General features: G+C 40.5%; 2 protein-coding genes and 1 pseudogene across 4 annotated transcripts; 2 read left to right on the top strand and 1 right to left on the bottom strand.

Annotated features, from left to right (window-relative positions):
• The first annotated feature begins 1773 nt into the window (after nt 1-1773).
• On the top strand, nt 1774-4858 carry LOC142933502 (F-box/LRR-repeat protein 3-like; annotated as a pseudogene).
• Nucleotides 4859-8297: 3439 nt separating this feature from the next.
• lims1 (LIM and senescent cell antigen-like domains 1) lies at nt 8298-15779 on the top strand. 3 transcript variants are annotated; one of them, XM_076077804.1, is made up of 10 exons: nt 8298-8505; nt 9480-9636; nt 9801-9867; nt 11299-11419; nt 11627-11776; nt 11896-12046; nt 12849-12941; nt 13046-13094; nt 13224-13299; nt 13529-14494. In XM_076077804.1, the coding sequence occupies exons 1-10, from the start codon at nt 8477-8479 to the stop codon at nt 13665-13667; spliced, it is 1032 nt and encodes a 343-aa protein (XP_075933919.1). In that variant the 5' UTR covers nt 8298-8476; the 3' UTR covers nt 13668-14494. The 3 variants fall into 3 exon arrangements, with proteins under 3 accessions (XP_075933919.1, XP_075933917.1, XP_075933918.1); XM_076077802.1 differs by lacking the exon at nt 13529-14494 and adding an exon at nt 14501-15779 and having other exon boundaries at nt 8302-8505; XM_076077803.1 differs by lacking the exon at nt 13529-14494 and adding an exon at nt 14501-15779 and having other exon boundaries at nt 8306-8430; nt 11328-11419.
• Nucleotides 15707-23488, bottom strand: nkpd1 (NTPase, KAP family P-loop domain containing 1). Its single transcript, XM_076077801.1, has 5 exons — nt 23255-23488; nt 22701-22817; nt 21360-21688; nt 18032-19468; nt 15707-17244 (listed from the first exon to the last, which is right to left on the bottom strand). The coding sequence occupies exons 1-5, from the start codon at nt 23271-23273 to the stop codon at nt 16987-16989; spliced, it is 2160 nt and encodes a 719-aa protein (XP_075933916.1). The 5' UTR covers nt 23274-23488; the 3' UTR covers nt 15707-16986.
• Between the last annotated feature and the right edge of the window lie 1636 nt (nt 23489-25124).

Here is a 25124-nt window from a genome sequence, read left to right as displayed (position 1 = left end):
TTCTTTAGCTTCAGGAGGAGAATTTTCTCAAAACATAAAGGAACCTTCAGTTTATCACAAACATTCAAAGTCTCGAGATACATGGATTTCACTGCACAGGAAGGGTACCAAAAGTGTCGTGGAGTGAAAAGTACAACATTGTCTCTGAGATGTAGTAAAAGTATAAAGCTGCATAAAATGGAGATACTCAAGTAGGTAGAAGTACCTCAAATCTGTACTCAAATACAGTATTTGAGTAAATGTACTTAGCTAAATTCCACCACTGCCAATATCCCTTTTAATGCCCACACACGCATGTCAGTACTGGTTTCAAATAGACTTTTAAAAAAGGTGAACTTACCTTTAACTGAGCATTTGACCAAGAAATACAACACCTACTTGTCAAGAAAGCTGTGAAGCACCAAGGATAAGGGGTCATTAGCTGCGGTAAACTCCCGAGTCACGGTGCCGAGCAAGTAGTGGTGCGCCAGTTTGTGCATAGAAGTTTTCGAGTGTCGGGGATCATCGGGACTCTTATAACCTGGGAGGACAGAGTATTGCATCTTGAATTTCCTCACCCTATTTTCACTTTGTTTACATCTTACCCTTTTGTTTTCTCTATGTTTTAAAATTCTAACTTGCACAAATTATGTCTAGTTGAAATTCCTGTGTCAGAAATTTGATGTAAAAGTCACCAATAAGAAATATAACGTATGAATTATACCTTCTAGCGTGTTCCTGAAGCTGTTGTTAGATGTTTTGTCATATGGAGGGGTGTCATAATCTGGTATTGCCAGAGTGTCTTCAACATCCTTGGTGGTTGGCAGTGTTTTGTACCTTGTATCTCTTCCAGGGTTGCGGATTAGATACTTAGGATCATTCTCATTAGAGGGGTCGCAGATTATACTAGCATCTCTACGAAAGAGACATGTGATCTGTGGAGAAAAGAAAGAGGAATACATGATACAAGTCAGAAGAAGAAAAAGCACAGGAATGGAACAAAAACGATATCTCACCGTCCAGTTTGAGAAGAGGGAAGCATTGTGTATACGACCATATTTGCCAACTGCCCCGAGGTACTTGTTGGTGCAGATGTTGCAGTGGTCGGTTCTGGTCCAGTCCCAGTATGGAATGTAGAAATCTTGGTTCCCAGTGAGCTCCCTGATCTCTCTCTCAATAAAAAGTAAAAACAATCTGTGCCAGAAGACAAACGCAGGGCCCTGGTGTGCAGAATGAATGTCCTGAACCGGAATTGTCTTAGCTGCGTAGTCGTGCATCCATACATACACATCATAGACAGTTGAGTTGTGAAACTCATAGTTCCCCTCCACTGTTGTGTCATTGCTGCTAAGGATCATATACCGGCTGCTGTGGCTCTGTTTCGCCTGGTGCAGGCTCGACAAGAAGGTCTCCCTCTCAGAATCAGTCATATCTGTTATCTCTTTCCTCTCTATAACGTGCGGTTCCTCACACTGGGGTCCTCTAAAGCCCGGGAGGCACTGACTGCAATCAAAGCCATCATAGTTTCCCAAGCACATACAAGCTGAATTAAAGAAGTAGCGATGCCATCCTACCCTGTAGTCCACTGGTCTTGACGGGTGTATTTGAGGAAGTTTTACACAGACTCCTCTCCCTAAACTAGAGCCACAAATAGAGCCATTGAAGAGGGGGCAACACGTACGGTCTTTTCTAGCCTCTGGTGTTGTACAGGGACGTGGAAATTGAGCTTCCACCTCTCCGGGGTTTGTCAGATAAAGCACAAGGACCAGCCAAAACCAGTGCAGCAACAGCAGCATGTCGGAGGAGATGGAGACAGATCACTGCCCAGTGAGGTCCACTAAACTTCCTTTTAAACAGTAAATTATGAAAGGCTTGTAGGTTGAGTTCTTTGGCCACGTCCCAGGTTCGATTCTGACCAGCGATCCATTGCTGCGTGTGGTAATGCTACAATATTTGAACAAGTGGCACATGGGGCATTTCTGTGACGTCTCTAAACAGCTGTATGTTTACACTGCTCTGTCTCTTAGACTGTGTTTTACATCACTGGACCAGCCAAAGAGGTTCATTGTGGTGGGAAAAATACAAATATAAACATATTTACATTTAAACATTAATTTCATGGTATTAGGGAATAATTAAAGCCTTATTATTCGGTTTTGTTATATTCTGTAAGAGCACAGAGAACACTACTGAGTAGACATTGAAATCAAAATCAAATGGCACGGCTTGTGTTGAATCAGCAATGTCAACATTTGGTCAGTTGGTCAGTGTCCTGTGCCCCTGTATCCTGGAAGAGAGAGAGAGGGAGAGAGACAAGAAGTTAAACATAACCTTGCATGTTGTATCCTGTAGACTTATTGATCACTTCTGTACAGCAGTCCTTTTCATGAGCAGCTCCCTGTTTGTATCACACATTGTACCCATCACTCATCAGGAGAAGGAAATTGTGTTTAGTTTTAATGAGTTTAAATGATGAAAAGAAGAGCAGTGTAGATGTCTGTGTTGGACCTTTCATTTCTTTCTAATAGGAGTAACCCAAAGTGTGACTGGGAGGTATAGGGTACAATAGGAAGGCACCATCACCCTGTGCTGTGCAGAATAAATGTTAATACAATTCTTGTCATGGCTGCACTGTGGTTACTATCGCCTCACAGCAAGAGCGGCCCTTGGAGTTTGCATTTTCTCCACGTGTCAGCGTGGGTTTTCTCTGGATTCCTCCCAAAGTACAAAGACATGCAGCTGAAAATGTGCCTTTTGATAAAATAGGTTCTGCAAATTTATTCTGATTTTATTTATGTCTTGGTGAGCATCTTTCAAAAATCACACTCGCCCTATTTTATTTTCTTCTCTTTATCTTGAAAGATAAATCATAAACAACGTGGTGCGGCAGGTGGTTTGTTTTTTTAATTCATGCATCTACATCTCAAGGTAACCTGTGGAGTTGTGGATCACAAATGGTGCTTTGGAAGAACTTTGTGATGAATGGATTTCTGTTATGTTTATATCTTGTGTTTTACAAGCACATGCACAATGATGCACACACATCCAGACAAGGGTGATATGATGGCAGACATGTTTGCCAACTGCAGAGGGCAGCAAAGCAAATATATATAACTGAACTAGATGGTAGTTGGTTCCTATGCCTGCATGTCAAATTAATTGATGTCTTGGTAAATAAAACTAGCACTTAGAGCTATGATGTGGGAATGACTAAATATTTTTTCTCTTTCGCTCTGTTCAATAGTCTCACTTCCTCTCAGCGCTGACAGTGCTCTTTGTCAACTCCAAATCCTTGTCCTCCCTGAAGATTGATGACATACCTGAAAAAGACCCCTCCCTCAAATTCCTGGTGGCCAATAACAGTGACACCCTCAAACTGCTGAAAATGAGCAGTTGCCCTTTTCTTTCACTTGTAGGTGACAAATGGAAGGAATGGTGGCTATTAGGGAGGTTAAGGATAAATGATTGACTAATTATCGTTAAGAATTTGACTGATCAAGGTCAATTATAGCTGACGTTGTGACTTTCGTACATCTCTGGAACACCAGCCCCCCCTGGAATGTTTTCAGCAGCAGGACGCCAAATTTGAGAAGGAATGGTCGAAGTAAAATAAATAGAAAAGCACATTTATCAGCAATTTACAAAGAGAGCAAAGAATGACTTGGAAGATAATTCTAACAGCTTTGGAAGATAGAACAGTGTCGGCCGACATTGCTGAGCCTTAATTAGGTTGTGTAGATCTATAGTCTCCTAATTAGTTTTTCTTCTTATCCCAGGCATCCTTGGTGTGGCTAATCAGTGCCACGGCCTGAGACAACTAGCGCTCAAATACCATTTGCTGAGTGATGATTCTCATTTCTCTCTCCTCCGAGAACCGCACGTTCACCTCGAGCACGTTTACCTCGACGTGGTTAGGGAGAATCCTGGCCAACAGTTCCACACCATCAAGAAGAGCAGCTGGGACGCCATGGTGCGCCACTCTCCTAAATTGAATCTGGTCATGTAGCTACTTCTTCCACTGTGAGGGTGAGTTTGGCCCATTCTTTCGCGATTAAGTTCCCGTCACGCATCTGTACTTCGGCCGCTCTGTCAGTAAAGACGTGCTGGGTCGCGTTGGGCTCACCTGCCCGCGTCTGATCGAGCTGGTGGTGTGTGCCAACGGGCTACGGCCGCTGGATGAGGAGCTGATCCGCGTCACCCGGCGCTGCACGCAGCCATCGGTTTGGGAGAGTGCGAAGTGTCCTGGAGCGCCTTCTGTGTGGCGACAGACTGACACAGCTATCCATCATGGAGGAGGTACTGGTTCCAGATCACCGCTATGGGCTCGATGATATCCACTGGGAGGTGTCAAAGGTTCCCAGACATGATGCCTACCTGGTAGATCTACGGGACGAGATGTAAATTGTCTCCAGGTTTTTGTGAGTGTGTGTGTCGTGGTTTATTTTTGTTTTTTTGGCGATGGCCCTCTTCTCCTTTATCTTTGTTTTTGAGAAAGGCCCTTTCCCAGGCACCTGGGACACCTGTGTGTGTGTGTCTGTGTTTTTCTCCCTGAATACATGAAGAAATTGTACCTTGAGATTTGATGTGATGAAACATGTAACATTGATTTCAAATCTGCCATGCCATTCTATTTATACACGTTTTATTTATATGTATATGTATATTTATATCTAAATGTATTTGACTTTTTGAATTACCAGGAATGTCTGGGAATTAATCGGAATGAATGTAATATTATTGGGGCTGTACACAGCCTGTTTTGCATTATGTGCAGGCAGATACATAAACATTTTGTCATATCATAGATGGACATAAGTACAAATCATACCAATAGAACGTTTTATTTCAGTCAAGTTGACATACAGACACCTTTAACAGATTGTCATCGCTACACTGAAAGCAAAATGTCTTTGAGACCAGGAAGTCTAGAAAATAGTCTTTACGTGTGACATGTGCATTGTACATGCATTAGATGAGGATGTTCACCATTATAATATGTTTTGGTGATATTCAGTCAAAATCACCACAATTCCCGTCCTTTATAGTCATGGACGGTTTCTGATTTCATTTTTAGATTGACACATTGTAACTGTACAAGAATAACAAACATTTCATGATGAGGGGGACAGTCACCCTCAAGTGTGAAGCTTGTCATAGACTGGATGGTTGATCTTAAGACTCAGTCAGAAAAGCTATAGCACATATCCATGTGTCAACTGCTCCTATACCTCTTACATCATGTTTCTATTGGATGTCTTGGAATGTGTTTCTGAGTCACTGCAGCTCATTTAGAAAAAGAGAGCTGTCTCTTACTCTGTGCTCTCATTTGATATGGACATTTCCATCTCCCCTTTTTCTAAGGACAGCTATTTGTGAAGGCGGTGCTCTTCTGTAACTTTGGCCATAATCATCTTAGTCTGTATATACTGTATCTATATCTCTCTATTTCTCTCTAGAGAGGGTTTGGACATTTCTGTATGTAATGTTCAGTAGCTTTATTTTTGGATGCCTTACCCATGTTCCTGTTGAAATTGTAAATATCAAAATGTTATATTGCGAACCAAATGGGAGGAAGAAATTCTAACTGATATCATCTGTATATTTACTGAATCCTATGCACTTGTACTCTAATGAATGACCCCAAGATGAGCTGCAATGTCATTCAGGCATTTTGCAGCCAATTGGTTTTGATACATTGGTCACTAAAGCTGTCAATTCTATGAGTCATTCTTGAAAGATTTTTATGGATTTTTATTTTCTATTCTATTCTAAGAAATTAAATTGTTAGATTTTTGACAGATAAGCCTTTTGGGAAAGGAACAAACCAAACCTGCCGGACCGCACCATCATTCACTATGCTAATAGTTTTTACAGACAGCCAGATGTATTCTGGCTTAGCATTTATTTGTTAAACACACTTTGGAGGTAAATGAAGTCGCCGAAAGGGTCGCCATGCAAGAAACTCAAATTGGTTGACAGCCAGATCTTTTAATACATGGACAAACTCTAAGTTATGTTTGTTATCAACAGTTATGTCCGGTAAACACAGCAGCATATTTAAAATTATGATCAATTGACAAACACACAAAATACATATTTCTATCTTCAAGAAAAACTGTTTTTCTCGATGTGAATTTAGCTCAAATGTATTGAGTAACATAATTGCTACAAATGTTAGAACAGCATTTTGTGAGAAGTTTCTCCAGCCACCAGAAACATCTGGCTGGCCTACAACAGGGGCAATTATTACAACTTGAATTGATGGTGGTGCTTCATAGATTGTCCAAAGTCGTATTTATCTGTTGCAAAAAAACAAGTGCCATATCATCCAGAAACCAGAGCTTATGTATAACAGACAAGACAGTGTGACAGCTGAATGTTGATGAGACTGAATGTTTGCCTGAATGTGTAAGAATGAAATATTTAAGTCTCACAATTGTTTTGTTGCATTAGAGTGAACGAATAATAGTTGCTAGATGTCGTAAGGTTGATTCATCAAGGTTGACTATGTAAATCATTATGATCAGTTAAAATGGATTGATTGTACAGGGTTGATGTTAAACCTTTTATTGTGTATTTTGTTTGTAAATGTTAATTACAACAAAGTCACTTCACATTAATACTTCTGCAGATGGGGACCCATCATGTCTTAATTTGATGTTTTCTGTCTGAATGTCAGCAAGGACTTTATCCTTTGCTGACGCACATTACATTTTGTTATGAAATTATAAAGTCATGCCATCTGCTGGTTAAAATGAACTGCATTTGTATTCAGTTCTTATAGACACTCATTTTAATATCACAGGCCAAGTAAGGGCTGCAGCTTTCGGTGACAATTTCTTGTTTTAGCTTAACATTACTGAGAAGATTTATTGGAAGGTAACCTCTTGTACTTTCCCCAAAGACTTGTAATATTTGAGTTGAGTTCATAGCCACATTACAAATGCCTGTTTGAATCCATATTCCATCTGAACTACAAAAAACATTGTTGTTTAATGAGCTTGTAGCATTCTTTTTTTTGTTGGGCTTGTGTTGCACAGCTATCTTGTTTGAAGACGATACAGGTCTGAAGAGAGCTGAGCTGAGTTTGATCTGTCTGTGCCAGCATGGTCCACACAATTTTGTGTTTTTTAACTCTTAGTAAAACAGTCACAAACTATTCGGGGGAGTGGAAAACATCAAATTAGTCATTCAAAATGAATTATGTTCAAACACCCTCACAGTATTGTGGTCCACAGTAGACCTTAATGAATTCTATCAGATGTGGTGAAGTTGGCTCATCGTTTGATTATTTGCCTTCAAATGGTTTCATTGTGCGAGCAACGGCCCGCTAGAATTTCAAATCTATAAAGACTTGGAAATTAAATATTTTTCATATGTTTGTTTGAATTATTGTCAAAGTATAATTTTGTCCAACAAAAATAGCGTAAATACAATGTTTTTCTCAAGATTCTGTTCTTAATAATAATAATAATGCTCTTGCAGCCATTCATAACTCCTTTGTGTTCCTCCTGCAGAGCTCTTATCCTTTGTCCTCAATGGGCCACAAACAACGTTTTATTAATCAAACACTGCAAAATATCCTGTGTCTACTGTAGAAAAACATGTGTTTACAGAGACGTATAGGCAAAACATAATATTGTTACGAAGTAGAAAAATACACACAGGATTAACTGTGAGTCAACTCATTTTATCTTTATATCAAGCTTGTATATCAAGCTTCAAACCTCCCTGTGAGAAAATTGTATCATTATAGAGAAAGGGAATAGCGTGGAATACAATACAAGGTACATTTTATTTATACTGCACTTACCTCCAAACAGAGGGCTTTCCAAGAAGGCATATAAACGACAGTAAACATGTGCTGCTCCACCCACAAATAATTATGTTTTCAAGTCTTGGGATTTAAGTGATAATTCACGTGTTGGTAGCACTTCAGGTGTGGACTAAGAGCTGATGAACTCAGATGGCTGGTTTCACTCAAATCCACATTATTTCTCTATTATTCCAAACACAGTTTTATGAATAGAGCTTCATAAACTACTCTGTCCAGATATTACAGCTTTGTATGTACAGAAACACTCGCAGGAACATTCTTGTCTTCAGTGTTTGCCAAAATATGCATTCAATAGTTTCTGTATGTGTGTATTCTATATTTGTGTGTTGCTTCAGCTGTCAACCAGCACCGTAACAGCTCTGTCCATACATCAGATCCTCGCACAGGGCCGTTGTTACGCCTATAATTCAGTACGATGAGGTCAAGGGCAGTTTGATGCAGAAAGCTAATGATGTTAAACTTCCAGAGACCCTCCCGAAGGGGGTGGCCTGAAGCCGCTGCCAACTCGGGCACGGTACGGGTGTACTGGGAGGGGACTACACGGTGCAGGACGAGTCTCCTTTTCCCTGAAAACTTTGGCAACACAGCGAAAGCGAACTAGCACACCAATACATGTCAGTTCATTAGCTACATTTCTAGAAAGTGTCGTGCTAAGAGGGGATGCTTGGGGTGGCTGGAATGACGGGCAGGTAAGATTATTTTCATTAGCTTCTGTAGCTAACGTTAGCGGTTAGCAGCAAACATTCACAACCGCTAACTTCAGCCAGCAAGCTAAAGCTAACGTCACATTCGCTTACCATTGGGGCAAAGTTAGCTACAATTGATACACCCTACTTAAGGCACCAGCAACAATGTGAATGATCAATTCATAATTTAGTCCACGCTAACAGTTTAAAGGCTTCCTCCCTGTTATATGTTATAGCTATTGTTAGTTAAATTACGTCATGTAGTGTTCTTCCCCACATTAGAGCTAACTATACAATTTACATGCTAGTTAGCTGTTGTTTTTTTTAACTCTCAACATGATGCGAATTATTAGCACTCACCGCCCTGTAACTCTAATCACTGAGGTTATGAGCATTGATTGATTTGAAGTCTTTTAAAGACAGCAACCAGTGCATGGAATACCACTACTGGCCAACGTGCTGAACCAACATTACATTACGCGTGGTTGGAGTAATGTTAGCTACCATTGTTTTAGTTTGCAACTTAATACAACATATTTGTGTTTAACACGCAGCTTCAGTCCAGCATTGGCCTTACACTTTACTGACCTACTGACAGAAAGTTGAGGAACAGCATTGAACTGTATGTGTCTGGGTATTATTTGTCAATTTGTGTGTGTGTGTGTGTGTGTGTGTGTGTGTTGGAGCAGAGGCAAGGCTGCACATCGTCATTCAGCTAGCATTCACTACCTCTGTTCCTTTACCAAATTAGGAGATGGCTGTGGAGTGAGTAACCGTGTTAGTGAGTGACCAAACTGATTCACATATTATTTTCCCACTCTCCATGGTGACAGCTGCTAAAAACAAACACAGCAGTTAATGTAGGAGTTATGTGTGAAATGATAAACATTGGTCCGGCCTTGCATCCCAATTGCCAGCCTAACATTTCATGGAGGTAGTAATGTACTAATGTGTATTTTCTTGTCTCGTGCAAACAGCATTGCTAATGCCCTGGCCAGTGCAGCCTGTGAGCGATGTAAGAGTGGCTTTGCCGCGACCGAGAAGATTGTCAACAGCAATGGGGAGCTGTACCATGAGCACTGCTTTGTGTGTGCCCAGTGTTTCCAGCAGTTCCCAGAGGGACTCTTTTATGAGGTAGTGCACTCCAATAGGCGCTGTAAACCGTTTCACAAATCAATACTTTGATGAGCTGTATACTTTATGTGCTGCACGTGTGCTGGTGATTTGTCCAGTACTCCTTTTTATGGAGCGAATGTTTCTCTTGAGTGAAATAATCTCAATCCTCTTTCTCTTCACAGTTTGAAGGGAGAAAATATTGTGAACATGACTTCCAGATGCTCTTTGCCCCTTGCTGTCACCAGTGTGGTGAGTGTTATAGGGCCTTTACTCATTTCAGGCCGGTCCAGAGCTAGTAATTGTGGGGTTTTGTGAACCCCAGAAAGACTAGACTACACTTTGTGTAAATGTTAAAGTATTTTGTATTTGAATATTTTCGGACCATGTCTAGATCTATTTGAGATATACCCGGTACCAGAATGCATCTCGGGTGGCCCTCAAGTGATTATTTGAGATTAGACTTTGCTTCTCTGTTCACAACCTATTTGAAGGAGTTGTTTTGGATTTTTGGAACCTTGTGTGGGGTTGAACTTGAAACCCATTCCTTGCAGTTGTTTTGCGTTGGTTTATGTAAGAGCATCTTTGAATCAACGAGTCTCGATGCATCTCAATGTGTAGCATCCTCAATTTTCTATTTTACTGCGCATGGCTGCTTTTTCATCAATTAATACAAGCAGTCAGATAAAGCTGGACTTTATTCAGACAGTGTTTAAAAACAAATCAGACTACAACAGTGTAATATTAGATGTTGCATCTTTTCAATACCTGCTCAACACAATTTCATTTCAACCTGTATGCATGTTTTTTCATCTCAACATTGTTGAAACAAACGGCGTGTGTAAGTTTAGCCTTGGTGAAACACAGAGATCAAAGGAGAGATACAAGCGTGACAGTAAATGACACAGCAAAGATTCACACTGACCTGAAATACAACCAAACTCCCGATAATGTTCTGTCACTGCATCGAAGCAGAATCTTAGAATTGAGAAATATCTATATTTATATGTGTCGAAGGTTTGCCGTGACACAAGCACATTAAAACATCTTGATTAAGCTTTTAATTTAATACCGTCAGTGTTCACGTCACAAATCCTTTCTGTTGGGTCTCCCTTCTGCTTTTGGATCGTTGTCTACTCGACGTTTATTTGACAAACCTTTTCACAAACGGCTCCACAGCAAGTAGCAAAGCATCAGGCCTTCACCACATCTCCACACACAGTTTGGGAACCACTGCACCGTGGTACATTTGCATGTAAGCGTCCCTGACCTCCATATCCAGTGTGTCCTCACTGCTCTTTAAATATATTCATACTTTTGTTCAACTTTTTATTTCGAACTTCCCACGTGTGTTTAGATCACCCAAGATGCATTTTAGTGCTACGTAAGCTTAATCTTAATACTGCTTGACTGTGCCCAGGGAGACACAGACATGCTCTTAATTAAATGTAATGGATAAGATTAAAATGCATTCAACATCAAAGTGTCACTTTGAGAACACTATAGGAAGCACTATAGTGCATTGAAGTAACACCAGGACTCCATAGGGGTGTGCTCATTAGGAACTATGATGTTTGAATATGTATTTTGTGTATGATATACTGATGGCATCCAGTCCCAACACATATTGAAAAGGACTTCGACTTGCCTCAAACTGATCTCTTACTTATGGCTTTCCCTCAGGGGAGTTCATCATTGGTCGTGTCATTAAGGCCATGAACAATAGTTGGCACCCCGACTGCTTCTGCTGTGACATTTGCCAGGCTGTGCTTGCAGACGTGGGGTTTGTCAAAAATGCTGGCAGGTGAGTATCCCGTCTTATTACAGGCTTAATACGGAGACCCTGTGACAGCCTGTAAAACCGGTGGTTACACACGTGTCAAGCTGCTGACTCTCTCGCGTTTGCGTTCTAACAAATACTGGAATTTTGAGCAGCTGTGACAGAGTATGTCAAAACGTTACGTTATGCTTATTGCACTTTCTTGACACCGCTAAATTTGGTTGTCCTCAGGCACCTGTGTCGCCCTTGCCATAACCGCGAGAAAGCTCGTGGCCTGGGCAAGTATATCTGCCAGAAGTGCCATGCCATCATTGAAGAGCAACCGCTGATCTTTAAGAACGACCCCTATCACCCAGACCACTTCAACTGCAACAATTGTGGGTGAGTCTTACCTCTCCGCCTCACTGTTAAGCACAGAAAGCAGTACACGCATGAGAATGTATCCAAGACATCACGAGAAAAAGATCGTCTGATGTGTTTTAATGTTTCTGTGCCCACAGGAAGGAATTGACGGCTGAAGCCAGGGAGCTGAAGGGAGAGCTCTTCTGTTTGCCCTGCCATGATAAGATGGGCGTACCGATCTGTGGCGCCTGTAGGAGACCCATCGAGGGCCGTGTTGTCAATGCCATGGGCAAGCAGTGGCATGTGGAGGTTTGTCCAAAAGAAGGAGACGACTTATGATACACTGGATACGGTATATAGGCAGTATAGGCACTTTAGGAATTGTGACCATGTTTACCGTGTTCATGAGTTGGTATCTGCGTGGAGAGAAATGAGGAGAGGCAAGTGTAACTGATATGGACATCATTTTTTTATTGAGTTGCTAACTTGATGTAGGTGATATTGTATGTAACCTTTCAACTGAAGCAGAATAGAATGCTTTCATGAATTTCAAATTGAGTTACTTATGTACAGGAACATTTTAATTAATTGAATAAACAACTTCAGTACCAAAACTATGTTAATGAGCTAATTCGAGGCAGTAAAAAGATTGTTTCTCCTGAGGCAGAGCGCAGCAGATCAAGTTGTGTGTTCTGTCTGGAGGCTGCTGAAGTTTATACTGGTCATAAAAGCTCCAGACTATCAGCAGTGTATAGTAGTCAATTTAATGCTAAATACAGTCATTTGCTGAAATTAATTGAGTATCTAACCACTTCAGGAACTTTTATCGCGCAGTCATCAGAAAAGAGGAGCTATTTTAACAACACTGTGGGACACCACACTGGTGGGCTGAATGTGATTAACAAAACAAAACAAAAACAACGAATATTTCACCACAGGTCAAGTCTGTAACTTTTGAAAACATTCCTAACTAAGTAAACATATTCATATAATGCTCATGTATTATTCATGTTGTGTTGGCAACTGCTCCTCTAGTCAGTTTCACATGCCTACATTAGAAGTCTCCCCCCCCCCCCTTCACTCCCTCAACAACATTTGTTTTTGTTTACAGCATTTTGTGTGCGCCAAGTGTGAGAAGCCTTTCCTCGGTCACCGGCATTATGAGAGGAAGGGGTTGGCCTACTGTGAGACTCATTATAACCAGGTAAGAAGCAGGAGAGCCAGGTAAAACAGTGGCTTTGGAGGACATGACAGACACAATATTAGCAATGCTTACTTGTTAAAAAATATATATATATATTTTTACAGCTCTTTGGCGATGTGTGCTATCACTGCAACCGTGTGATTGAAGGCGATGGTGAGTATCAATATGATATCTCATCTTCAGGGCTGTGTTTGAATGTAATTTACTTAAGATGTTGCTCGAACAGACAACAGTTGAATGTTGACGATTATTTCCCTTCTTTTTCTCCCGTGACCCCCTCAGTGGTGTCTGCTCTCAACAAGGCCTGGTGTGTCAGTTGTTTCTCATGCTCCACCTGCAACACAAAACTCACTCTCAAGTAAGTGATGTTGCTCAATAAAAGCTCTCATTAATGGCTTCTTTTTACTAACTAATTGTGTACAATACTGATATTTCCTCGCAATTCTGTTGAACGCTCTTACTTAACACGTACTTTAGTGTCAGTGTTAACACTTCTTTCACTTTCCTGCTACAACTCTTCCCTCTTTGGCTCTTTTCTCTCCAAATTCTCCTCTTACATGCTTCACTTCACTTCTGTGGTTACTCAGAGATAAGTTTGTTGAAATTGACCTGAAGCCGGTGTGCAAGCACTGCTATGAGCGCATGCCAGAGGAGCTGAAACGTCGCCTGGCTCGACGTGAGCGCGATGCCAAAGACCGCAAGAAAAATCCTGCTGTGTGTCTGTAGAGTTATTAATCTTGACAACTCACCACTCCATCCTTGGTTGGTGCCGTCTCTGCCTTCCTCTTTTTCTGTGGTGTTCCATGTTTGTGACAGTATGGCATGATGTCATTATTTGTCTTTAATTTGTAAGGTATAAACCGACACCCTGCAACTGTTATGCGTTAATGGAATTTGTGCGAAACCTCTGAAGTATACATTCATATCAAAGTTTGACTCAATTGATTCTAATGAGTAGGGATTCAACTAACCGTAATCTGCTCAATTAATGGATTAATTGTTAGGTCTATAAAATGTCAAAATAGAAAAAGTCCAAGGTGAAGTCTTTAAATGTCTTGTTTTGTTCAATCGACTGTCTGAAACCCAATTATGTGCATATTCTTTCAAATTGGTGAAGTTGATTTATCCATTTGCGTGTGTTTTTTTGCTATTTGCATGTATTTTCTATATTAGCAGTGCGCCACCAATTTTTTGCTTGAAAATATCGACTCAAACAATTAATCTGTCAATTAACTAAAAGCACTTCATCCACTAACAGTCTCAGCTCTATTTATGAGAAACTTAAGCTTTCCTCAAACTTTCTTGTTTTGCTTTGAATGAGATGACTAATGTTTCACTAAAGGACAAAGCTGGATGATCATTTCAAAGGTTTCCATGATTCCATGTCAGAAGATGTGGTGTTACCTCCTAAAAGCATGGCCCTCATGCTAACCCAATTTAAAGTTAGGAGATTGTGACTTCAGACACATTTTAACCTGCAGTGTTGATACTATTTAGATACAGAATAATGCAGGTAGATTAAGTTTTGACAGAATCTTTCTTTCTTTCCTTCTTTTCAGGAACAAGTTTGTTGAGTTTGACATGAAGCCTGTTTGTAAAAAGTGCTATGAAAAGTTTCCTCTGGAGCTCAAGAAAAGGCTGAAGAAGCTGGCTGAGTCCTTGGGACGCAAGTGAGCTGCTTTACAGCCAAACAAACCTGGAAGTGTTCCCGCTGTCTGCTATGAACTGCTGCATACCAACACAAGGACCCAGAGTTGTACCAGGACATCAATATTATTCATTTCAATCTGGGATCCATTGAAACTATACATCTATATCACTGTGGAGTTGTCATAAAGGTGCCTGTTAGCAAAAGTAAATTTTTATTTTTTATTTTTTTTAACATTCCTGAATTGGCCAGATAAGTTTTTATTTTTTAATCATAGAAGAGGTTTGGTGTCCCAGTTTATTATAACTTTACCATGAGCATGATTGACAATAACTGTCTACATTTTATTTTTTTTTATTTGAAGATTGTTGAATCTATGAACTATGTGTCTTGAAATGCAAATAATGCTTAAAATGAGACATGCAGTTATGCCTTATTATATGCATCTCAATTAGACAAATTATAGACTGAAAGCAGAATTCCAGCCTTTTCACCGTTTGAGCTTTTATACCTCAGTATGAATATTTACAAAGTAACCACTATGCTCTTCAGGATATTGTAACAGTTTCTACTCTTGCTGACATGAAAAAATAAATTACATGTTGCAAGAAGACCTTAGCAATGAGCCATTACCTGGAGCAGGGCTCATATGCAAACCTTTAAGTGTTAATGAATCCACTGGTTAGGGGTTAATATAATAAATGTAAAATTGCGATGAACTTGTGCCTCTTGTCACTACTCTATCAGCCTGGCTCAGCAGTTAAATATCTTATTCAGATAATTACTCCATGACTGATGATTTGTCCAATGTGAGGAAAAATTCACAGTGAGTTGGGAGAAAATATATCAGAGGGTGCTAATATGATTAGAAACACCACCACAAAATATGCTTACTGTATAGTACTGGCTAGATTTCAGTATATGTGGCAGTGAAATGTTATTGCCTGTACAGTAAATGCCTTGGGATTGTCAGCCTCATATTTTTAGACAAAGTAATGTTTGCAGCTTTCTGAGGGAAGTAGTTCAAAGGAATACAGATGAACTTTCAGCTGATTATTTAATATACGAACACTTTGATGTAAAAATATATCATTAATGAGTCAGCACATTGCTCGGGCTGTTTGTAAACAGGCAAATTTATTTAGAAAAAAATGTGTTGTGCTACACAATAATAAATATATTTGCTTGGATGAGTGTTTTCCTTATTTTTTGGGACACTTGCATATGCATTTCATTTGTCAGAATTTACATTTGATCAAGTGAATTACACTCTATGAAACACCAACTACACGGGAATTTGCAGTAAATATCCTTTGACTTTATTGAAAGGTCGTGAAACCTGTAGCATGCATTCATGATGTATGACGAAGGCACATCACATTATAAACATTCAGTAATTCCAGAATTAAGTTACAGTACAAACATGGAAAAACAACAAAAGGAATGTGTAAAACATACAATCAAATTTCAATTTTGTGCACGAAGGAGCCTCCTGTTAACGCTCCCATTAAACTAAAGCCTGAGTCGTTGATGAAACACCCCCCAATTTAAGAAACAAACTTCAAGTTCATATCCCACTTTTGTGTGAGAGGCAAAGGAAGAAAGAAAGTCTAAAAATAGAGCCTCTTGAGCTTCTTATTTTCCAACAAAGAGGTCATGTGATCTGTAATTATATATTTTAATAGTCATAACAATCATTTTAAAACAATAGTTCTGTGTGTTTTGTTTGGGTAACATCTTTCGCAGCTTTTTGTCGTTGGGGTCCTTTTCTGTTTGCCACCTTCCACAACACACTGACAGAAAAAAGAACGGCAACAATGATGCATAATAGTTATTTTTCACAGCAGACGTTCTGACTTGTCATAGCCGGAAAAGCACAGGTGTTGTTAGTAACATAAACAATGGCTCAATTTCATCAAAGTGTCACAGTGAAGCCATTACCGTGTGACAGTGAGCCAACATGCACAATACCAGAACTCTGAAACTGAAGCAGGGAATGACATTCAGCCAGAAATGTGCTTTTCCGATTGTGACAAGTCGAAAAATACCTATTATAGGAGAATGTGATCCATGAAAAACACAGATGTACAATCAGGTCAACAGAGGTTGATATTTACGTAACAGTACAGCTATCATTGCTTGTCCCCCATAAGTTAACCAACATGCATTTGATAATTATTTGACATAGTTACACGAGATTACACATTTTTCTCAGCAGAATCAAGAGTTTATCAAAAGCTCCTGTCGCAAAACAAAGCAAATGTAATTAATTCACACTTACAAGTTTCTGTATTGTTACTGTAAAGATTGTTGATAAATGTTGCTGATAAACCATGCAGAGATATCACACTTGAAATGGATTACATTCTTACATGCTGTTAACAGTAGAGTAGACGACTACTGATGGGGAACATGGAGGCGAAATCCCGACAGCTGGTTCTGAGAATGAGAAGGTGACGGTGGCATGTTCTTGTATTGTGGTCGGAGATGTGCTGGTAAACCCAGGAAGTGCAGTCTAAAAGTTGCCCATTCGCCTAAGGTCATATCTAGGATGTTTTTAAGGTCATCTGCCTCACAAAAGACCAGTGCCGAGCCGTTGAGGTCTTCGCTTCTCACAATATCATTATACTTGCTGGGAAATTTCATTCTTTCCAACTGAAAAAAATAAGAAAATGTAAGCATTATCAACACTGAGCAGTGATATGATTTAGTTGCTAATCCTCCCTGATATGATTGAATTGATCTTTTCTGTTACATTTGCAAGAGTCCATACAAAGTTTTGATTTGCATCATCGTGTGAGGTGAATAAACACATTAATTTCAATAAATACTGCTTTGTTGTGTGTGTCTGTGTTTGGGATACTATTTACGGTCAGCTTTAAAAAAAAAAAGCCATTATATGTATTTACATTCAGTATATACCTCTCTATAGGTTTTATTGTAAGTGGCAGGGTCCGCCATTCCAGTGTTTGATTAAAACTGCCCTCTCCATGCACAAGGGATTGACAGGAAATGATGCGACATGTAATTCAGCGTTTGTTATTTTATCTTGTTGATTACAGCCTCACTGTTGACTGCTTACTCACCTAACTCTGCATCTGCAGCTGTACTTAGGTACTGGTAATACAAACCGAACACTTCTGCTGCTTCACATTAAAAGCATTCAACTGGTGACACACGGGGATGCTTGCAATGTGTACTTGCAATGTGTTTGTCACAAAGGTAAGCACCGACAGCGATAATTCTTCAGAAAGGCTTCTACAAAACATATTCATGATGGAAAAAGGCCAGCTATTGGCTGACATCTTCATTAAAACAATTGTTATTTTTGGCAACATAACATAGATAACGTAGCTTCTCAAGTGTTTACGCCGCACTTGCTGTCACCGCCAAATCAACCGGGACTAAAATCTGAAAAATTATATTTTAAGAAGGTTCTTACCTCTTCACACACATCCTCTTTATCCATGTTGATGATAGTTGTGATTGGTAGAGGGGCAAGGTTCCTCATCAAACTACAATCTTTCAGCCTGGAGGTCCCTCTGAGGTGAGCCAGCTCCTTCCTAATTGAACGATCCAGGTTCACCGTCGCCTCTTCAAATGTTTTCAAGTCCTTTACCGTGAATCGGAAATCCATCTTGAGAAATCTTTCAAACATCTCAGGATCTCCATCCTGCTCGAGGAGGTCCTCAATCTGTGCACTCATCACATACAGCTCAGCCCTGGACTCACTGAAGACTTCCCACAAGGTCTTTGAATCAACAGTGTTGGCCTCATTGTTACGATCAATAACTGCTCTCTGCTGAGCGTCTTCCACACACTGGATGATCCAGCTGAGGCGGCAGGGCCACTGATTAGCCAAGGCCACCCATGCTGCGATGTATTCTGGTCGAGGAAGGTCCCTCTTCAAGGCCTTCATAATTATCACAGTCAGTCGAATGGAGTTGATCTCCCTCCTCATAGACATGGCATCCTCTAACATGTACTTGTTCAGATTCCTTTCATTGCTGGTCAGGATGCTCATGACCAACTTCTCTACTTCCTCCTCGTTTACATCCAGTGCAGCTGGATTTATGTCCACCAGTGGATATGATTCTTTTGTGTCAAATACAATCTCCACTGAGGAACAGGTCTCTTTGAAGCTCCCAGTTCTACTTTTTTCTCGCTCAGGTTTTTTCGAATTGCTAGCGAGGCTGTCAAATAAATTGCGCTTTGAATCATCGCACAGTGGTGGGACAGTGAAGGCTAGCGTCACGATGCGGTTCAACATCGCATAAGCTCTGTCTTCTTTGCTGAAGCAGCCATCCGCAAAGTTCACTTTCTCCACAAGAACATCTGGGTTGACGGCCAGGATGGAAATATAAGGACTCTCCTCATTTGAAAGCAGGATGTTGATCGCATCCAGAACTGCGACAATTTTCCTGGGGGAGCAGCGGTCCAGATTGGTGATCTTCAGTAACACACGGATCCTCCTTCTCTCAAACACCTCCATAAACTGGATGAATTGAGACAGAAACCACATCTCCTTCCTCACTTCGTTCATGAAGCCCAGCTGGATGCTGATGCGCTCATTGTCCATCCCCTTCTTGATGTTCAGATCCTGGCTAAAGATGAGGTTCTTACCCATGGAAAAGACAAACCTCAATGCGCCTGCTGCAGGGACTCCTAGAGCAGCAATGACCAGGCCCTCAAGCACAGCCACCTGGGTGGTTGTTCCATTCACGGCCGCGCCTGGTTTCACCTCAGGCTTGGGAAGGCCAAAAGTCAACAGGAGTACCAGGATGATAGGTGGTACCACAAGAATGGACAGGCAGAGAAACCACAGAGGGCAGCAGCAAACCTTCTTGGACCTCCAATGGTTTGGACTCTCCTCCACTCTCTGAATTCAAAACAAATCAGAACAAATACGAGGCATATTAGATTTCACTGAAGTGTTTTTTGCGACACGGAGATGTCAGTCATCAGTTTGTTCCCCACTTTGGTCCGGAATTAAATATTTGAACACTATTAGATAGCGATGAATCCTAATGACTTTGGTGATCCCCTGACTTTTCATCGAGCGTCATCAGCAGGTCGAATTCATCACTATCGATCTGGACACATCTAATTAATGGATTGCCACAAGGTCTTGTACAGACATTCGTGTCATACCTCCTGACTTTTCATCCAATGCCACCTTGAGGTTTACATTTTCGTTTTGAGTGAAATATCGCCTCAACTTACATGATCCACTCGGGATAAATTGTCATAACTTTGGTGAACTCCTACCTTTTCATCTAGCGCCATCACCAGAACAAATTTTTATTTTCTTCACTACATATCTTGAGGGATGGATGTGACTAATCATAGTTACTTTCGTGACTGTAACAAAGTATTTTTGTGTGCTTGTACTTTAATTCTATTTTTTTTTGTAGAAGTAATTTGATTTTACTTTGTACTTTGCTACATCATTGTGACTTAGCACAGGTAAAAAAAACAACGTTTTGCGTGAACAGGTGCATTATGGGTGTGGGCAACACGCTAAATCTGTGAATTATCCTGCAGTGACGTTCACTGCGGAACGTTTACCTTATGTGAGGTGTTTGAGGACTTTCTGCTGTTTTAACAATAATCTCTGTCACAGTGACTACAGAGCGCTCATATAGCTCGAAATGTTTGAAAACTTTGAGGAGCGCAGTGGGACGGAGAGGCGTGGACTGGTTATACTGGGACATAGCGGATGAGTGGACTGGTTATACTGGGACATAGCGGATGAGTGGACTGGTTATACTGGGACATAGCGGATGAGTGGACTGGTTATACTGGGACATAGCGGATGAGTGGACTGGTTATACTGGGACATAGCGGATGAGTGGACTGGTTATACTGGGACATAGCGGATGAGTGGACTGGTTATGGAGCAGAGAGTGTGGAGTAATGACAGGTGCGCAAGACTCGCGTTCAGACAGGTGAGTAACCTACAACAACACACTCTTGTGCAAACAAACTGTGTGGCTCTTGTCTTTGCTTTAATGGGCTATTAGTCTTTGTGGCCGCATCCGCGATTTATTGTGTTATCTGCCTTGGTGATGTTTTATTCTGCTGTTAAGAAGTGGTAGGCTATTTAATTTAGCATAACATAGCATGCTGCTTAATATTTCTTGTTGCACCCGCCGCGGTTTCTCTTTTTATTTATTGTCGCTCCTGTTTGAGTAATTGCCTGAGTTTTGTTCGCTGTTCAGGTTGTATTAAGTTATCAGCTGTGTACTCAGGCTGCAAAGTGCTCTTAACAGAAATGAGAAATAATGGTCTTGTAGCTTTGGACAGAAGGGCTATTGCTGACGTTACCTTTTGTAGCCTAAATGTGTTAGTAGGTCTGTTTTATCATCATATACATTTTTGTTTACCCTCCTTTCAACGTCCCTTCTATTACAAATTTACGTTTTACCTGACCTACTTTTTTACTTTCATCCAATTACTTAATTGCACTTGAGTAAAATTACTTTAAAGTGCATTTACGTGACATATTATAGTACTCTTTCCATCTCTGCATATCTTCTAATATATCTTTTTTGGTATCTGCCACTGAGACTTAAATTCCCATTCCAGTACATTGAATGACTGTGATGTGACTTTGCAGAAATAGACCTTGCTGTCATCACTTTGTACTGGTAACAATTTTCTACCGAAGGTAAAGAAAAAGAAGAGTATAGATATAGTTTTATATCCTGCAGCTGAGTAAAGACACACAGAGCCACTAGCATGGCTGTAGACTCTGTAGATTCACAAACCTTCTCCTTGACTTCCTCTTCTTCATCATGTTGAGTCACACGGAAGAGCACAATCTGTAATTTCCCAAAGTTCATCTGCATGGCCTGAAAAAGCCGTATGGCTAGACCGGCCCAAAGCAGGTCACTGCCTGCAAAATGCCAGGCACTAAAATGTACATCAATGAACCGGATGTTATGGTGCTGCTGGTTCTCCTTTGTCCAAATGGGCCTGTAGAAGAGCATTCGCCCAATGAGCGCTAGAAAGCCACAAAACGAAGGCGTAACTGAGCGAGGCTTGTAACTTCCTTCGGAATTCTGCTCAATCTTCAAAGCTTCCTGCTTCATGTACACTGAGGAGACACAAAACATTAATAATATTGACATTTTATGTACATCCTTTAGCAGGTTGGAGTAGGCCACATGTGAGGATAACCTTTCGTATGTGAACACCAAGCCTGGCCGAGCTGGTGCAATACTGTCTTTCAAGGTAAAAAAAATAAATCATCACGACAACCCTTCAGTATCCTCTGGGTAACACAAAGACCAACAACCTTAAACTTATCTTTTCTATTCGATTCCGCAGCCGCACATGCTCCATTCGGTCTGTTCAATGTCACTTGTCCATACAATGGTTTGAATCTTCACGTTTCTAATGCAAGGCGACTATGTAGCCTTCTCATTTGTGGAATTCTGAAGCCTCCTAATATGTGATTTATTTTTTTGTGTTTCTTATTCAGAAATGTGCTTCTTATTTGTAAAGTTCAAGGTGGTACCTGCTCATCCGTCGTTCATGAGGCGAAGATATGCTTATAATTTTGCAGGCAATTGGCGTAAATTTTAATTTGATGTGGTAAGAGTTGCTTACATTTGCACCGTTACAGTTGATACTGAGGGGGATTGTTTGGACGCAGTAGTATGTGCAGCCTCGGAAACTCCTTATCCCTTATGGTATAAATGTGTTGTGGGGGGAAATATATAAATTGTGAGATGTGTACTTCAGAATACAGTCCACAACGTCCACTTTTCAATCTATCAGATTAAATCAATCATGAGTCAGCTCTGAGGTGGTGCACAGCTCATTCATAAGCCAAGAAGTAGCGCAGTGATTTTCTGACTGCAGTGGCTAAGTCAGTGCAACATTATGTTTAATATGTGGTAATGATATTGTGCTAGCATAGCATTTGTATGTGCATCTTCTACGGTCAACGCATTGTTGTTTCACACAGGCATATTCACAGTGACCATTGTAGCGTGAACTCTGAAAACAGAAACGTCGCTGGGCTTTAAGTGGTTGATTTAAATCAAGCGTCCTCCAGCAGACAGAAGAGATGATATGCTGGGGGGCCGAGTGTTTGTACATACCTGCCATTTGTCCGAGGATCGTGCTAATTCGATTCTGACATGAGGAGTAGAGTCCTACAGTCGCAGGTGATGAAACTTTTGTCAGGGTCTTGGACAGCGCATATGCATAAATATCATCTGTAAAGAGATTAAGAATATTGAAAAAAAAAATGGAATGGATAACTCATTTTACATTACATTTTTTATTCCGATTAATTTATTTGATGCTCTTCTGTGAGCAAAAACACTTGAAGTTGATGGATTATTTACAGAAATTATATATTGAAATTATATACAGTACATTACATTAAAGAACAGCTTGAGGGAAAACGGGACCCTGCATTATAATAATATTTATTATTTTAATAATGTTAATAATATTTCATTCAGACGGGCAAAGTAACAGAGGCTGGAGACACAATGCGCACATCCCTGATTCAGACATTATATGCATTTACACTCAGTTCATGATAATATTCAGTAACAAAGTGAAACTGAAAGTGAGAATGGAGCCCTTCTGAGTACGAGGGGAATATGCTGAATCACACTCCTGACATTACCCGCAGATAACTTACCATTGCTTGTCTTAGCCATGTTTGTCTGTGTGGTTTGATGTGCAGCTTCCACAGGAAATCCCTTTGACCTGCGAAGAATGAGAAACAGCAGGGAACTCAGTGCAGGCAGTGGAGGTTTTGTTTGTGAGTGTGGCTTCAGGTCTGTCCTCGCTGTACATCATGCCCGAGCAGACAATGGTGCAGTAGTGGTGCTCCCAGTCACCAGCGAGGGGAGCTCCAATGCAAAAACCCACCGACTTGGACACTCGCAGTGTTGATTGAGTACGCTCGGTATAACTTGAGAGATTAGTTAGTTTATGTACTGAACACCTCAGCAGTTAAATGGAAAGCACCACAAGTGAATGTCCATGAGAGTGCTTACATGGCAAAAACACAAATTCACAACCTGCAGGTTTTTTTTTTCTTTTTCTGTTGATTGACAGGCATTTAAGTGAATTGTTTTAAGATGATATCGTGACATTCATGCATGGGCATGCACCTTCCCAGGGCGCAGGCTGTTCTTTTTTATGTGCAGGGAAATGTCAACAGTTTTGCTGTGTCAATGATTACCTTGCATAACCGAATACCTTTCCCTGCTGGCAACATATTTCCTCTTTATGTTCTTGCCTGCACAAATGCTTAATGGACTCATAGACAGTCTAACAGGGCAAAACGAAAACAGAGTTACAGATGGACTTTTAGTGCTGAAAAGGTTTATGATTGACTCTGATGGACTTTGATCAGTGTGAACAAAAAAATACTATATTGTCGTAAACCATAAAGCTGTTATTGTGCTTGAAGCAGCACAATGACTGATGTGGTAGAAAGACATTACTGGTGAAACAAGCTTACCTGGTTGATGTCAGTCCTGACCTTTTATTGTGACTCATCTTTGAATCGCCACTTCTAACGTATCCAGAAGGCAGAAAGGACCGGGCAGCTAAGGATTAGTGAACCGTATACCCCACAGGACTTCAATGCCGTAAAACTTTACAACACTGATAAGAGAAGGGAAAAAAGGCACCTGATAACCACAGGCAACGCCTGTAAGACGGACACTATCCAGGAAGTGAGGTCGCATGCAAGATTAAATTATTTCTGAGAGATGGAGCTGTACATTTCTTCCATTCTCCCTTTCAAATCTGTTACACCATACTTCTCCTGCTGCTCCCAATCTTCTCTCTATTCATAGAATCTGAGGGAAGTAGGTAGTTCCTGAAAGCATAACGAGGTGGAAAAATCCCCATTCTTGCGATGGCTTCTAGCATTCACTGTCCAACTTTTTCAGTCCATGGAAAAATGGAACAAATGAGTGCTTTTCATGCTGGAGCCTTGGGTCTGCATGAATCATCCATGTTTGGAGTCCCTCAGGTTTGGAATGGCTGGATTGCTCCTCCTGGCCTGAACTGACATGCATAGCAGTTAAGATGCCAAAGCAGCAGCACCAAAGCCTTCTTTGCCCCGAGCAGGATGTGTTATGACATAACTGGTTAGTCAAGCTTTGACAAACAAGCTCGAAGCCTAATTTCCCATGGCATATTTATTTATTTTTTGTTGTTGTTGCATTAGCTTACTGTTAACATCTGGTGTCGCAGTATACCTTTCAACACAAGTCCTTCACAAGCTACTACAAATAAACATTTAAGTAAATCATGTCAAGGTGGCTTTTTGTACATTCCCAATGTGTACATTTCAAGCAATGCACACAGGTCATTTTTAATGTGCAAAACTGAGCCTGTCTTTTGTAGAAAGATGTTGATTTATGGCTCCTATTGCTTAAAGCATATATTGGTGTAAGCATACAGTAGATGTATACTAACAGAGCTCTGTGTGCACAGGAACATAATCATTAGCTAAAGAGGCAGGAAGATTTGATTTCAAATACTTTGTT

This window comes from Anarhichas minor, unplaced genomic scaffold (genome assembly GCF_050575085.1).
Source record: "Anarhichas minor isolate MPS153535 unplaced genomic scaffold, ASM5057508v1 ptg000062l, whole genome shotgun sequence".
Taxonomy (NCBI): Eukaryota; Metazoa; Chordata; class Actinopteri; order Perciformes; family Anarhichadidae; genus Anarhichas; species Anarhichas minor.
This window is presented reverse-complemented; position numbering and strand designations above follow the sequence as displayed.

Coding starts and splice junctions, on each gene's coding strand:
- nkpd1 (XM_076077801.1), bottom strand. Junction 19,469..21,359: donor AAGAGGAAGTCAAGGAGAAG/GTTTGTGAATCT, acceptor TTTTGAATTCAG/AGAGTGGAGGAGAGTCCAAA. Junction 17,245..18,031: donor AAGAGGATGTGTGTGAAGAG/GTAAGAACCTTC, acceptor TATTTTTTTCAG/TTGGAAAGAATGAAATTTCC.
- lims1 (XM_076077804.1), top strand. CDS start 8,477: ATGCTTGGGGTGGCTGGAATGACGGGCAG. Junction 13,095..13,223: donor CCGTGTGATTGAAGGCGATG/GTGAGTATCAAT, acceptor TGACCCCCTCAG/TGGTGTCTGCTCTCAACAAG. Junction 13,300..13,528: donor AACACAAAACTCACTCTCAA/GTAAGTGATGTT, acceptor GTGGTTACTCAG/AGATAAGTTTGTTGAAATTG.